This window comes from Malus sylvestris, chromosome 4, assembly GCF_916048215.2.
Source record: "Malus sylvestris chromosome 4, drMalSylv7.2, whole genome shotgun sequence".
Lineage (NCBI taxonomy): Eukaryota > Viridiplantae > Streptophyta > Magnoliopsida > Rosales > Rosaceae > Malus > Malus sylvestris.
In genome coordinates, this window is record NC_062263.1 from 3,055,507 (window position 1) to 3,069,572 (window position 14,066).

Sequence of the window (14,066 nt, forward strand, 5' to 3'; positions counted from 1 at the left end):
AAATACAAGATAGCGTTGCTTCTAAGCAATATATTAGGAATTAGTGATCAATAATGGTGACAATAATCACATCTAGAGTATACAGCTACCAAAGTCACCTTTATTTTTGTTAAAGAATGCAATTTCAAATCAAAAACTTGAATAAACTACTACAACGTGATAATAAATGGTTTCACTGTTTATTGTACTGAGGTATTTTTGTGATAAAACTCAACATCGATCGAACTATACAATTAGTTAAGTTGGGACAATATTTGATTGTTTTGTAGTGTGCTAGGGTGCACAGGTAATTAAGTTGAAACAAAATTTATTTAATTGGTAGTCAGCCTCTAACCGTACACTGAAAGGAAAGCTTTTATATATTCCCTATCAAGTCATAAGGTGACATGTAACTAAAGGCCATATTGTGTATATATAAGTAACCAAGCTAAGTGCTCACATACGTACAACTCTCTCTAGATTCTCTAATCTGTGTCCGTCGTCTCTCTCATTTAAGCATGTTTACAATACTGAGTTCCTCCAATAATATTGGAGAAGACAGAAGCAAAACACACACTTTCTTTCTAACCATGTTCTTGATCATACAAATCTTGCTGCCATCAGCAGAAGCTAATCAGGCTTCTTCACCATCCCTTTTCTCCAAATTCTCCAGAGCAGGACCATCCAAAGAAGCCAACAATATTGTATCTTTGTGCAAACATACCCCTCACCAGGCAGCTTGTGAATCCATTTTCATCTCCAAAACAAGTAATATTACTACAATTACTAAACCACCCCCTCAAACCCTTGAAGGCCTCCTTGTCCACTCAGTCGACTTCAGCATTATAAAGGCTCGTTTGGCTCGCGCTCTTGCCTATAATCTTACCATTTCCCATCGTCAAACCTCTCATCAAACACACTCGCTTGGTGGCATCAATGACTGCCTCGAGCTGCTCGAGGACAGTATCGATTTACTTGATAATGTCATACTCAAATACGACAGTACCAAAAGCACCTATGGCCATGCTGACGACGATATCCAAAGCTGGCTCAGTGCTGCTCTTACCAATCAAGAAACTTGTCTAGACAGCCTTGAGAGTGATAAGTCAATGGTAGACAAGGGCGCTATGGAGACTTCAGCTAAAAATATGAACCAATTCATAAGTAACTCTCTGTCACTTTTCATGCTCACTACTAGGTCACCAAAGCAGGCCCAAAACAAAAACCCTAATAACATTGTCGGTGGCCGGAGGCTGTTGTCGGATGATTTTCCGAGTTGGGTGTCCGGCGCTGAGAGAAAGCTTCTAGAAGCTTCTGTGGGTGACTTAGAAGCACATGCTGTGGTGGCTTTGGATGGGAGTGGTACGCACAAGAGTATCGGTGAAGCACTTGGGTTGGTGGCCTCATTGGCTGAGAGTGGAGGAGGTGGCAGGTCTGTAATTCATGTAAAAGCTGGGACTTATCATGAATATATTAAAATACCAACGAAGCAGAAGAACGTTATGTTAATTGGTGATGGTTTGGGGACGACGATTGTTGTGGGCGATAGGAACTCTGATGATGGTTGGACCACTTTCCAGTCTGCCACGGTTGGTAAGAACATATCAAACTTTCCTCTTTTTTAAGTTTTTTTTGTTTCTAATTAATAAGAGAATTCCCTCTTCTTTTATTTATTTATTTAATATGGCTTTTTTATTCTGTCAAATTATAAAATATGTAAACTACCTATTAACAAAAAAAAAAATTGTTATAAAAAATGATGAGAAGACAATTTAGTCCTATATCAAAAAATAAAATCATAACAAGTAATGTGTCGCACAAGTTCAAACCTTCTCCCCCTTTAATTACTGTAATCTTTTTGAACCTCCTTAATAATAATAACTTTTGTATTAAAAAAAATCAAACTATTAGAGAAAAATTAATATTTAATAACTGGTGCTATTGTCACTCACCAAAATTATTTACAAAACTCACTGTTAAATGAAAATTATTATGATTTTATACTCGTTGAAAGATAATATTAAAAATAAAATTATAAAGAAAAAATTATAGGCTTTGCTACCACTCATCTTATTAGAACTTTTCTTTGACAAATCTGGTTAACTGGTCTCCCATCATTAAGAGGCCAACTTTGGGTTGTCTTGTTGTGTCCGTGAGGGAGCAATGGTAGCAATGGTCTCGATCGTAGCTCCCGCATTACAGTGGGAGACCAATCAACATCGACGTTAGTTAGTCAGCTAATTATTACATCTAATCATACTTTTTATCATCATTTAAAAATTACATCTGCAAAAAATCATTCAATCTGATATTATTTATTCATCTCTATGTGTCAAACTAATAAACGATTTTGATAACAAGTAATATCGTTGTGATGAACCGTCCGTCAATTTGTTTAATGCATACGAACATTTCCGATTATGAAATCCGTACGTCAAAAATACATTAATCATAAATGGAGGATGAGTAGATTCTCTATGAAGTAAAAACAAGCATTATTATTCATAAAAAAATTAAAAAAGACAAGAAAATATCAAAAAGGGCAGTTCACATGTCTATACACTAACATCAAATAGAAAAGAAATGAAATCATAAAAGGAATGGTTGGTTCTATTAAAATTCTTTATTTTCTTGCTTTAGTCCACCACCTTCCTTCGATATCCATTTCCCTGAATTATAATGTTAGAGGTGATGCTCATAAAGGATGATCAAGGTTTTAATTTCGTGTTTCTTATTTTGCTCGCATGTACACCGCACACCCGCTTGGAAATTCTCAACTTATGGTTGTAAAGACCAACATGAGAAAAAAGAAATTCTTTCATGCATGAATTAAACATAATTTCATAATTATTCATAACACAGATGATTAAACTCATTAATACAATTTGAGACGAAAAAATTACATTTACATTTTGGTAAAACAAATTGTAAATTTTTATTTTTATTTATATTTTACAACTAAAATGAGTATTTTACATCCCCTTAAAAGTTGTACATTGGATAGTTGTTTAGGGCGAGGGAGAGAGAAAGTGGAGGAAAAAACTATAGTTTCATATGGCTGAGTGAAGGAAAAAAAAAAACATCAAAAATTTGTTTGTGCAAAATTATTTTAGTGACTTTCTTTTTAATTTTTTTTAATTTTCTTTCAGTTATGTATAAAAGGATATAGTTTTTTTTTTTTGGACAAAAAGAGTCAGAAGGAAAATTTTCTCTTACCTAATAAAAATTGCATGTCCTCATGGCACATAGTAACATGCAAACAACCGTGTTTTCAGCTGCTATGGGAGACGGATTTATAGCTCGTGACATAACGTTTGAGAATAATGCCGGTCCATCAAAGCACCAAGCGGTTGCCCTCCGAGTCGGCGCTGACAAGTCAGTGATTTTCCGATGCTCCATCGTCGGTTACCAAGACACCCTTTACACTCACTCCAAGCGCCAGTTCTACAGAGACACCCAAATCTACGGAACAGTTGATTTCATATTTGGAAACTCAGCAGCAGTTTTCCAGAACTGCAACATTTATGCAAGAAAACCCGCTTCGACTGGTCTCAAAAACTTTGTCACAGCACAAGGCAGAACTACCCCGGATCAGAACACTGGAATTTCGATTCATAACTGCAAAATTTCTGCTGCTTCGGATCTTGCTCCGGTGAAATCCAAGTACGAGACGCATCTTGGAAGGCCATGGAAGCAGTACTCAAGAACAGTTATCATGCAGTCTTACTTGGATGACTCAATTAGTAAGGCTGGTTGGTCACCTTGGTCAGGTGGGTTTGCTCTAAACACATTGTATTATGGTGAGTATTCTAATTATGGGCCTGGGGCTTCAACTTTGGGTCGGGTCCGGTGGCCAGGGTATCATGCATCACTTACACCAGTTGCTGCACAAGCCTTCACTGTTAGTGGTTTCATCTCTGGGAACGTTTGGTTGCCTTCCACTGGGGTTTCTTTTGATTCGGGACTCATTAAATGATCGTCATAGCGGTTTTCGCATTCTCAGTTTAGCTTCTGACACTTCAGTTATGATGTGAGCGTACAAAGTATATAACATACTCAATTTAAATGTGAGAAGCTAAACTAAGAGTGCCAAAATTACTACCTTTTGAAGACATTGTGCATTTGTATAAAGTTGTATTTGTGTTTGGTTAGATGTGATCTGAAACCAAAGGGCTTATGTGATCGCAGGCCTATTATAGTTATGTTGTGTGATCTTAGTGTTTTTGGCCTTCGATCCCCTTGAAACAAGCAATAGTTGTGTTACTATTCTTTAAGTTTAAAAATCCACTTGAATAGATTGGTGGTTTATGTAAGTTGTGTTGCTTTTGGTGAATGCAAATTCACTTACAAATAACAACGATCTTCGTCGTATAAATTTTACAAATAGAACTATTACATAATAGGAGTTTAAATTGTGGGTGCAAAGAAATTTCTCAATAACCGAAACGACAATTTCCTCAATGTTGTGAAATCTTTAGATAAATGTTTTATATTTTCGGTATGAGTAAGTAGAAATATATCTGTGTTGTGATTAATGAATCCTCCACTAATCACTATTTGTCAATCTTAAGCTAGAATTTATAAATAAATTAGTAGTGACTAGGGACCAATAATTCCATAAACAAAACTACAAACAATCCAATAAACAATTTGCATAGTTGGTGATGACGTAGTTTTTAATACAAAAAAATAAATAAAATCACATAAGAAAATTTAAACTTATAGATTTGATTCCGCCGGCGTATTTTATCAAGGAAGGGGATCCTCACCAGACCATTTGTGGGTATTCTAGAAATCTCTACATTCTAACCGTTTATTGTACATCGTGCAGCCAGTTTTCATAAGATACTTTTTGTATTTAATTTTAAATAAAAAAATCAAATAATTTCTGACCGAACGATATACAATAAATGACTAAAATGTGAAGATTCTTAGGATCTACACAAAATAGATCCGGGATCCAGTTCCATTATAAAGGACAATACTTGAGTCCTGATTCATCAGAACGTGGCACAGTAAAAGGGAGGCATGTGTCTTTTTAACTCTCCAAATACCTAACCTTGCATTCTTTGTTTTGATATCAACCAGAAGAAAACTGAAAAACTTCCTGTAAAATACAAAAAACTAAAAATAAAGGGAAAAAAGGAGGAGGAAGGAAAGTAGGGATGGAAAGCCAAGACCAAGAGCACATTGTGATGCTGCCATTCATGGCTCAGGGCCATCTCATACCATTCCTGCAACTGGCAAGAAATCTCCAACAGAGAAAAAGCTTGATCACTGTCACCGTCGCAAGCACCGCCCTCAACATCCAATACCTCCGCACCACGATCGCCTCCAACTCAAGCTCTCAATCTGACTCCAACATCCGCTTGGCTGAGCTATCATTCTGTGGCACAGACCACGGCTTGCCCCCGAACGGCGAGAACACAGAGAACTTGCCTATCAGCAAAATAGGAAACCTAGTTGCTGCATCAACAAGTCTTGAAGCTCCTGCTCGCCGCCTTATCTCTGATATCATCGAAAAAGAAGGCCGCCCGCCGCTCTGTATTATCTCTGACATGTACTTTGGATGGGCTGCTAATCTTGCAAACAGCTTTGGAACTGCGCATGTGACTTTCACCACAGGTGGTGCCTATGGCACTGCAGCTTTGGTGTCTATTTGGCTTAACCTCCCACACCGTTCTACAGCTTCGGATGAGTTCCCGGTGCCGGGGTTTCCTGAGAGTTACCGCTTCCATATCTCTCAGCTGAATCCATACTTAAGAGCTGCAGATGGTACTGACTTTGGGTCAAGAATTTTTCAACCTCAGCTTTCGCTTTCTACGAAATCCTTTGGGTGGTTGTGTAGTACTGTTGAGGAGATTGAGCCAGTTGGATTGAAGATCTTGAGGAACTACCTGGGGCGTCCTGTATGGTCCATCGGACCTCTTCTTCCTTTAGAAGCACTCAACAACTCATCTACTTTGGCCTTAAGTGTTTCAAGGCAACGCGCCGGAAAAGAATTCGGCATACCTCCTGAAGCATGCCTGGAATGGCTTGACTCACAATGTTCGGATTCGGTTGTTTACATCTCATTTGGTTCTCAAAACAGTATAAGTTCAAACCAGATGATGGAATTAGCTCTTGGGTTGGAAGAAAGTGGAAGGCCTTTTATTTGGGTAATAAGGCCTCCGGTTGGATATGATATGAAGGGTGAGTTCCGAGCAGAGTGGTTGCCCGAGGGGTTCGAAGATCGAATGAGTAGAGGAAAACAAGGGTTGGTGGTGCACAATTGGGCACCCCAGTTGGAGATATTGTCACACAAGTCGACGGGTGTGTTTGTTAGCCACTGCGGATGGAATTCAGTGATGGAGAGCTTAAGCCAAGGGGTGCCAATGATAGGGTGGCCATTGGCGTCCGAGCAGGCATTTAACTCGAAGATGTTGGCGGAGGAGATGGGCGTGAGCGTCGAACTTACAAGGGGATCACAGAGTGTTATTGTTGGGAAGGAGGTGAAGAGACTGATAGATTTGGTGATGGAGAAAAGTGGCAAAGGAGGAGAAATGAGGAAAAAAGCGGGTGATATTGGGGAGCAGATAAGAGCAGCAGTAAGGGATGAGGCAGAAGACAAGGGATCGTTTGTTTTGGAAATGGATGATTTTCTTGGCACCATTTTAGCAACTAGAAGAAAAAATTAGCACAAATAAGTTATGTACTTCCTAAACCCTAAAGTGAAGGTTTCTTAGAGCATGTTTACTTAATAAAAATAAATGGGTATAAAAATTATTTCACTTATTCACACGTGGAATCTGTGGACAAAAGTTACTCTAGGAATAACGAGTTGATCTTCCCAAGAGCTCGCAGCAACGGAAAGGTTTGACACCTCAATGTCGGCTCTTCACCACTTGGGCATGTATTATGTTTCAAGGGTTGGGCTAGAGCCACCACTTGGGCATGTATTATGTTTCTAGGGTTGGGCTCTTTGCCCATTAAAGCGGTACGTGAACTGATTTCAAAACATCGTGAGACAATTCAGTCCATATCCGGTGTGATATACGAGAACAAAACAAGAATTTGCCATATACTGATGAAACTTTGCACTCAAATTTAGTTGTCCATAACTGATATACGAGAACAAAACGGTTCATATATTGCATATAACAACTTACACAGACGACGCATTTCGACGGTGGAAAAGAATAGATTTCAAAACCCAGAAAGTAAATAACTTAAGTATGGCAACAAATCAATCAACAGTTTACACATTCTCACAGATATGCATCTTCACGAGCGAGGTTCCAAGTAATCCATTAACATCTACCTTCGATGCCTTTTTATTAATACTTCACCTTGTAGAGAAGATGGGTTTCGATTTTCCTTCTGAATTTCTAAGCTGATGGAAGAAGAAGATGGCTTTGATAGGGCAGGCAACCTAACACGATATAGATCTCAAGAAGATGCAGTAACAGCAGGCTGGATTGGGTTAAATGCAACCTGCTCGGCACAAGTTAACACTTCATGAGGCCCTGCCTCGTCTCGACCGACACCCATAAGGTCCAGGTAGTACTGGTAATGTGAAACGATGTTGTTCATGGCATCAATGTCACCCTTGCCACAAACTGATTCCCCATAAAGAATATTCATTGTAGTGCCAAATCCAGGAAACCGCTTACTCAAGGTATCGTTCTTGGTAGGCTTCCAGTCTCCAACAAATGCTTGGTGGGCCGAGGGTTGTGACTTCTTGATAGGGGTCATCCACCTCCATACTGCAGCTTGGAAAGCAAGAGTAGCGTTCTGCTCAATGTATTCTGGATGGTTCAACAGATCCACCTTCAAAGCGTCTCCAGCTGCACCGTAATTGTAGTTCCTAGATGGTAGAACCAATGTTAAATTAGTAACATTGTCTATTCAAAGAACTCAAACTACAACCTCACGTATCTTCTAGAACTTCAGATGTCACGAGATTTGAGGAAAAAACATAAATGTGACAATAGCTAGACTATGGAACAAACTGACAGACAACAACAAAGGCTTATCCCACTAAGCGGCGTTTGCTGTATGAAGACAAATATGTCTGACGACTCTGACCGCAAAACAACTCCATCTAGTTTCCGCCACAAGTAAATTACTAGCTTGCAGTATGTATCATCTAATTTGTGAACTTGCTAAGATGGCATTATACGAGTAGACCAACGAATTAATCTCATCTAACGATAGCTCGCTCTACTTTACAACACAACTGACATCATCTTTGGTTAATTTATTTGGTAAACGAAAGCTCGGACAAATGAATATTATGAAAGGAAATCGACATAAACCAATGATAAAATAGATGGAATACAAACCAGTAGATAGGCAAAGCACCACGGCCATAGTATTCAGCTCCAGGGCTGCAGGGATATATGTACTTGTAATAGTCATCACAGTATGACTGCATGGGACTCATTTCCCTGTTGTAGCAAAGCCCCCAAGCGTAGGGTCCTCCGGTGGCCACACCGTAACCGCCTGGAACAATCATCCCCATCGCCGTCAACAACCATAGGAACACCGGTATACAAATGCGAAGTACAGCAAAAGCTTACTGTATTTTATAAGGGTTAAAAATCTTTTTCGTCACCGTATTTATGGTCACTGCGTTTTCAATTTAGCCAATTCGGTCACCGTGTTTTACAAAATTTGCAATCTTCGTCCCTTCTCGTAACTTTATGTTAAAAAAAATTATTAATTTTTTCATTTTTTGACTTAAAACACAGCGACCAAATTAGCGAAAATCGAAAACACTGCGACCAAATTGGCAAAATTGAAAACACAGGGACCAAAAATTGTATGAAATCCAAGTTTTTTCCCTCAAAATCGACGTTGTTCATAAACCCAATTCACTAAAACTCAATAAATCTCAATCAAACATTACTAATTAAAAAAACAAGAGCTACCCAAAATAGCAATTCTATGCACAAACAAGAGTGGTGACTTACAGGAGGTTTTGCTGCCGACATGTCCAAGAAAGGCGGCGATCTCCTTCATCTGCATAAGCTTCCCACCGGTGGTCCCAAACCCAAGAGGCTCGAAAAGCGCCGCGGCGGTGATAAACGCCTGGTAATCCCAAAACCCAACGGCATGCGCCACCGGCGTGTTTCTCTTGGAGAACAGATTCTCAAACTGGTAAGTCTGGAAGTAATCGGAGATGGTGAGATTGCAACAGTATTTTGACCACCCTTTACACTCCCACCCTTTGTCGCACAGCTTCTTCCCCCTCACAATCTTCACTTTCGCCACGGTGGACGAGTAATCGCCGTCGCTGCTGGCACACAGGAAAACACTCAGCGCCACCACGGCCACCAATGCAGCAGCGGAGATCTTCATGGTTGGATGCGGAAGAACAAATGGGTTTGCTTCGGATCTCGGCGACTGGGAGTTAAGAGCGAGCTTTTGGTGAGGTAAGCGTTCGACGGGGTGTCGTTTTCGGGACTTGGAGGTAGATGCGAGTGTCGGTGGTTAAATGGCGTGCAAGTTGATGGGGAGTGAACGGTGGATGATGGGTTAATTGTGGAGCAAAGATCTGGAAGGTGTTCGAGGTTTAATGGGTGGAACAGGCTGGAATAACGTTGGAGGGGGCTGACTCACGAAGCTCCACCGACAGCGGCTGACGTGGTGTGAAGTCTCAGTACTACCTTCTTGCCACTTGGCAGAATAAGGATCGACAACAGAGAATCCCCGCCCCTTTTACAGCATCAATCACGAATAATATTATGGAGACCTGTTGATTAATATGATTTTTTTTTATTGATTTTTTTTTTTTTAAAGAGAGATAATTGGTGTCAAGCCACGTTTATGTAAGTCTTTTAACCTCTGGCCACAAGTCTACCTTCCACATCAGCAGGAAGTTTCAAACTCGAAATCTCCAGTTTTTAGTTTTAAGAAAGTCTTGTAATCCGTCATTTACTGTTGAACCACTAGCTCATGATTATCTTATTGTTGATACATTATTTGATTTGTAAATTTAATTTAAATTTTTAATTTACAAATTTGGTTTACAAATGTATTATGGAATACGGACAATACATAAAAATAATATTTACAACATTGTGCAAAAATACCCCTTATTTCTCTTCCTTCACCACCCTATCCAACAAACCTTGCTCTGTCCTTCCTTTGTCTCACTCAATTTGGGCTATGCAGGCCATTTTTCTTCATGTGACTTGTCGCGACTTCTCGGAAGGTGCGTACAGCTTTCGCTTCGGTGCAAACACCACCACCTTCCATGTGTATGCCTTTATTGGCATTGTTACTGGTGGGATCTCCTTCCCTCTGGTTTCCTTTAATATGTGACTCAGATATATTTGGTGCTTGATGGAGGCAGGTTGGAGATCTCTAGTATTTGCCAGGGATGGAGGTGCACGATGGTGGATTCCGGTCGATGGCGGTTGCGGTGCAGGCTGCTTCGGCTTGTTGTCTTTTTTTGTTTTCCAGTTTGGGCCCAATTCTTTGTTTGGACTTTGTTTTGCTTGGAGGCCTTATTTTTACTTTGTGCTGGACATGTAATTGAGCCTCCTATTTTGTATAGTTATTGGGTTGTTAATGAAGTCACATTCCCTCCCTTCCCAAAAAAAGAAAACTAATGAAAAAGGCTTGAAAATTTTGAGTTTTAACGGTAAGGACAAAATAAAGGGCAAAGTAAATAGTATCAGTTTTGACTTTTTAGTGTAAAATTGTGGTTTTTTTATTAAAGTAAACAGCACCGTGGGCTTTTCGTTAAAACTCCAAAAAAAAAAGGGTCTGAAAATCATATCATTGCTCCATTTGTTTATTATTAAGGGGAAGGAGGTTAAGATAATATACTATTATAATTAAGAAAAGGGGAATTTTCAAATCCGAGATGCATGTATTGAACTCCAACATCTTATTCATTAAAATATTGGACCATATGCTTAAAATGTAAGTCATTTCCCATTTGTGATTTGGGTGTTTTTTGATGTGTGTATTAGTATAAAAATTATGACGCCAAACCCATGAGAGATTTTCAATGTGCCCAAAATAGGAGGTAATACCTCATATGTTATTATACAAGTGAAGGAAAGTTTTTTTTTTCTTTCTTAAAGTAGTCCTCCACTTATATAATAACATAGAACATATGTGTTCGTGTGTTCCGGCCATACTGACTCCAACCCCATAACGTCTCAAGGAAAGCCTACTCCAATAAAAGACCATGTGTGGCCTTGGTAGGCTAGTATGACAAGAAACACAATTGAGTTGAAAGTTTACCTAATAACACGAGGCATAATCAAAAGATTCTTGATTTCTTTAACCCATTCCAGGTTAACAAATTATCAATGTCAGTATAAATAATGTATTCCTAGCTAGCATTTTTACTTCTTCACACTTTTCTCAATTTTTAAACGTTGAATTGAATAAATTACAAAAAATTCAGATAAAAAAACTACTACCAAATAATATGCAAATAATAAAAAAAAAAGTGTACGAAGATCACCATTTTTCAAAATTTTCATCACCGACCAGATACAATGTCGTGGCAGGTGCATTCTTCGAGGGTGAAAGTCGATAATTTTTAGCACCGACAAGATAAATGTGGAATGCACCAGAGAATGCAAAAAATATTATGTTCTTTAGTATACATGCAGGACGAAGTAAAGAAAAATATTAAGGTTATCTTTGAGTAAGAAATTTGTAAATGCATGTATGCAGACTAGTTAAAAATTCCTTTTAATTTGTTAGTAATTTACAAATCTATCTCTGATGCTTTTCCGATGCTCTTGAAATACGTTTTTGGTCTGTTTTATCTAAACATTTTGTAGTACATTTTTTACTCAGCCTCAATTCTTTTAGGTCGCCATCCTAGCATGAGTCCTTCTCACAATATCATTTTTCTAGATTTAGTTTTGCGATCGAGGGGATATTTGATCAGTTTTCCAATCAAGATTTAATATTTTATCGTTTTAGTCAATTGCCCATATTTCTTTGCCAACCACTATTCCCTTATCTACATTTCCTAATATATTTTTCTTTACTTCCAAAGTACAGTTTCTATTATTTCTCTACTTTCCAAGCCAAAGCTATCTCACACATCATCATCCTATGTATGAAATATCTTAGTACCAATATTATTTTAGAGCGGTGCTATACACATATTTTCTTTTACTTTTCATATATCTTTATAATTTTCAATTATTAGATCGAATGAATTAAAAAAAGTCAAAAACATAAATTAATATAAAGTATAAGAACGATAAAAAATATGAAACTTTAACGAAAAGCACCCGGTACTGTTCACTTTAACGAAAAACTACATTTTTACACTAAAAAGTCAATCCTGGTACTATTCACTTTACCCTTTATTTTGTCTTTATCATTAAAACTCAAAGTTTTCAAACCATTTTCATTAATTTTCCTTAAAAAATAAGATGAGTACCACCCGCACTTTAATATAACAACAAAAATGTGGAGCGCTTTAGTTTTTGACAAAGTAGAAAGACAAACAACATCACGTAAAGAGATAACTTAAGAACCCTTTATCCCAACTGCCGAGGAAAACACGTCATGACCCAAAACAATAGAATAACCCTTATTGTCAAGAAATTAGATATTCCACACTTTCACAGTGCAAATGATTTCCGCACTTCCCTTTACGTTTTCTCCTACATTCTTTCATCTTTTCCGTAGCATTTGAATTGAGTAGATCAAATAGAAATCAACGGACATAAATATATAGGAGAGAAGTGTGGAGAAAAAAAAAAAACCAGTAGCGTAAAAATCACTAACTTATCCAGAATTATAACTAATAACTAGGGCAAGAACAAAAGAAGAAGAAAAGATGAGTAGGTTAGAAACTTAAAATATGCAGACAAAAACAAGTGCGTTGAACTTATCTGCATCACAAGTATAGATCCCGTGACACCACAGCATGGCCAACTTTTCGGTTCACGGGACCACCGTCTGCATGCAGTACTGCTCCTCCCATACCTTCCCACCACCACCAATAATATTCCCTTGCTTCTCATTCCCCTATAAAACCCACCAACTTTGGAGCTCCAAAATCCACAACCTTAACGCACCAAATAATTCCTATAAGAAAAGATATGGAGGGTGCTCGTCAAAAGCTGGTCGTAGTTTTGGCTGCTGTGGTTTTGGTTGCAATTGCAGGCAATGGCGGTTTTGTTCAGGTTGCTAATGCTCAGAACATATGCAACGTCTCTGTCACCGATTTGATGAAGTGTAGGCCGGCTGTGACTTCTCCGAATCCGGCACCGCCTACTAAAGCCTGCTGCGCGGCGCTGTCGCACGCCAACCTGAGCTGCCTTTGCTCCTACAAGAACTCCAGTGTCTTGCCTTCTCTGGGAATTGACCCTAACCTTGCCCTACAGCTTCCCGCCAAGTGCAAGCTTCCCCATCCTGCCAATTGCTAGACAGAGCGACGTACACAATGGTCTAATCAACAAACATGATTTAGTTACGATTAAGATATGATTAATCGTGCAATCATGTACAACTTTGCATAATTAATATGCTTTCCTATGTGTAATGTAAGCATGTTTAGTTGGATGTGTGCGTTTGTCCAATTTGCTATCATGTTATGTAATATTATTAATAATACAAATCTCGTTTTTTTTTTTTTTTTATTTTCCGGTAACAAGCCTCTTTGAATACAAATTTTAGGGACAGGACTTACCACAGGCCTCTTTCAATACAAATCTCGGCTTTCACATAAGTGGTTACGTTCAAATTATTGAATATATAATTAAGATTGCAGTCACATATTTCACATATAACTCTAGTTTTTTTATATGGTTTTCGAGAGAAGAAATTTATTAAGCTAATAGGCTCCAGCAAGTGAGGAATATCTCCCATCAAAATTTCACAAGTATTATCTCTACTAATTAATGAAATCCTTTTTGTCAACCAAAAGAAAGTGAAAAGAACAATTAGTCTTCTATCACAAAAAAAAAAATGATGGGCAATAATGTAATTTCACAGGTTCAAATTTTATTGTTTTTTATTAAAACCTCACCTACAAGTGATGTTAAAATACCTTCAATATTATTATAAAAAAAAAACAACCATAAACAAAAACCTTCCACTCCACCCATGTTCTC

General features: G+C 38.2%; 4 protein-coding genes and 1 long non-coding RNA gene across 7 annotated transcripts in view; 4 read left to right on the top strand and 1 right to left on the bottom strand.

The window, feature by feature from the left end:
- LOC126618873 (chitinase-like protein 1) overlaps positions 1-9,482 on the bottom strand; it is a 43,278-nt gene extending 33,796 nt beyond the window's left edge. The window contains exons 1-3 of one of the 3 annotated variants that reach the window (XM_050287077.1): positions 8,934-9,482; positions 8,304-8,463; positions 7,086-7,825 (exon numbers count right to left, since the gene is read on the bottom strand). In XM_050287077.1, the coding sequence (XP_050143034.1) occupies positions 7,408-7,825; positions 8,304-8,463; positions 8,934-9,321 (966 nt within the window). In that variant the 5' untranslated portion in view covers positions 9,322-9,482 and the 3' untranslated portion in view covers positions 7,086-7,407. Of the gene's footprint in view, positions 1-7,085; positions 7,826-8,303; positions 8,464-8,933 lie in introns of those variants that run through there. The other 2 variants (XM_050287078.1, XM_050287079.1) reach the window with 2 other exon arrangements.
- LOC126618866 (probable pectinesterase/pectinesterase inhibitor 35) lies at positions 443-4,181 on the top strand. Its single transcript, XM_050287066.1, has 2 exons — positions 443-1,572; positions 3,255-4,181. Exons 1-2 carry the CDS (start codon positions 498-500, stop codon positions 3,953-3,955), a joined length of 1,776 nt encoding a protein of 591 aa, XP_050143023.1. The 5' UTR covers positions 443-497; the 3' UTR covers positions 3,956-4,181.
- LOC126618872 (UDP-glycosyltransferase 92A1-like) lies at positions 4,923-6,757 on the top strand. The gene has a single exon (XM_050287076.1). It carries the CDS (start codon positions 5,145-5,147, stop codon positions 6,654-6,656), a length of 1,512 nt encoding a protein of 503 aa, XP_050143033.1. The 5' UTR covers positions 4,923-5,144; the 3' UTR covers positions 6,657-6,757.
- Positions 9,483-9,586: 104 nt separating the features above from the next.
- On the top strand, positions 9,587-10,625 carry LOC126618880 (uncharacterized). Its single transcript, XR_007621881.1, has 2 exons — positions 9,587-10,177; positions 10,319-10,625. It is a non-coding gene; the product is annotated as an uncharacterized LOC126618880 (long non-coding RNA).
- Positions 10,626-12,999: 2,374 nt separating this feature from the next.
- Positions 13,000-13,585, top strand: LOC126618879 (putative lipid-transfer protein DIR1). Its single transcript, XM_050287088.1, has one exon. It carries the CDS (start codon positions 13,053-13,055, stop codon positions 13,377-13,379), a length of 327 nt encoding a protein of 108 aa, XP_050143045.1. The 5' UTR covers positions 13,000-13,052; the 3' UTR covers positions 13,380-13,585.
- Positions 13,586-14,066: the final 481 nt, after the last annotated feature.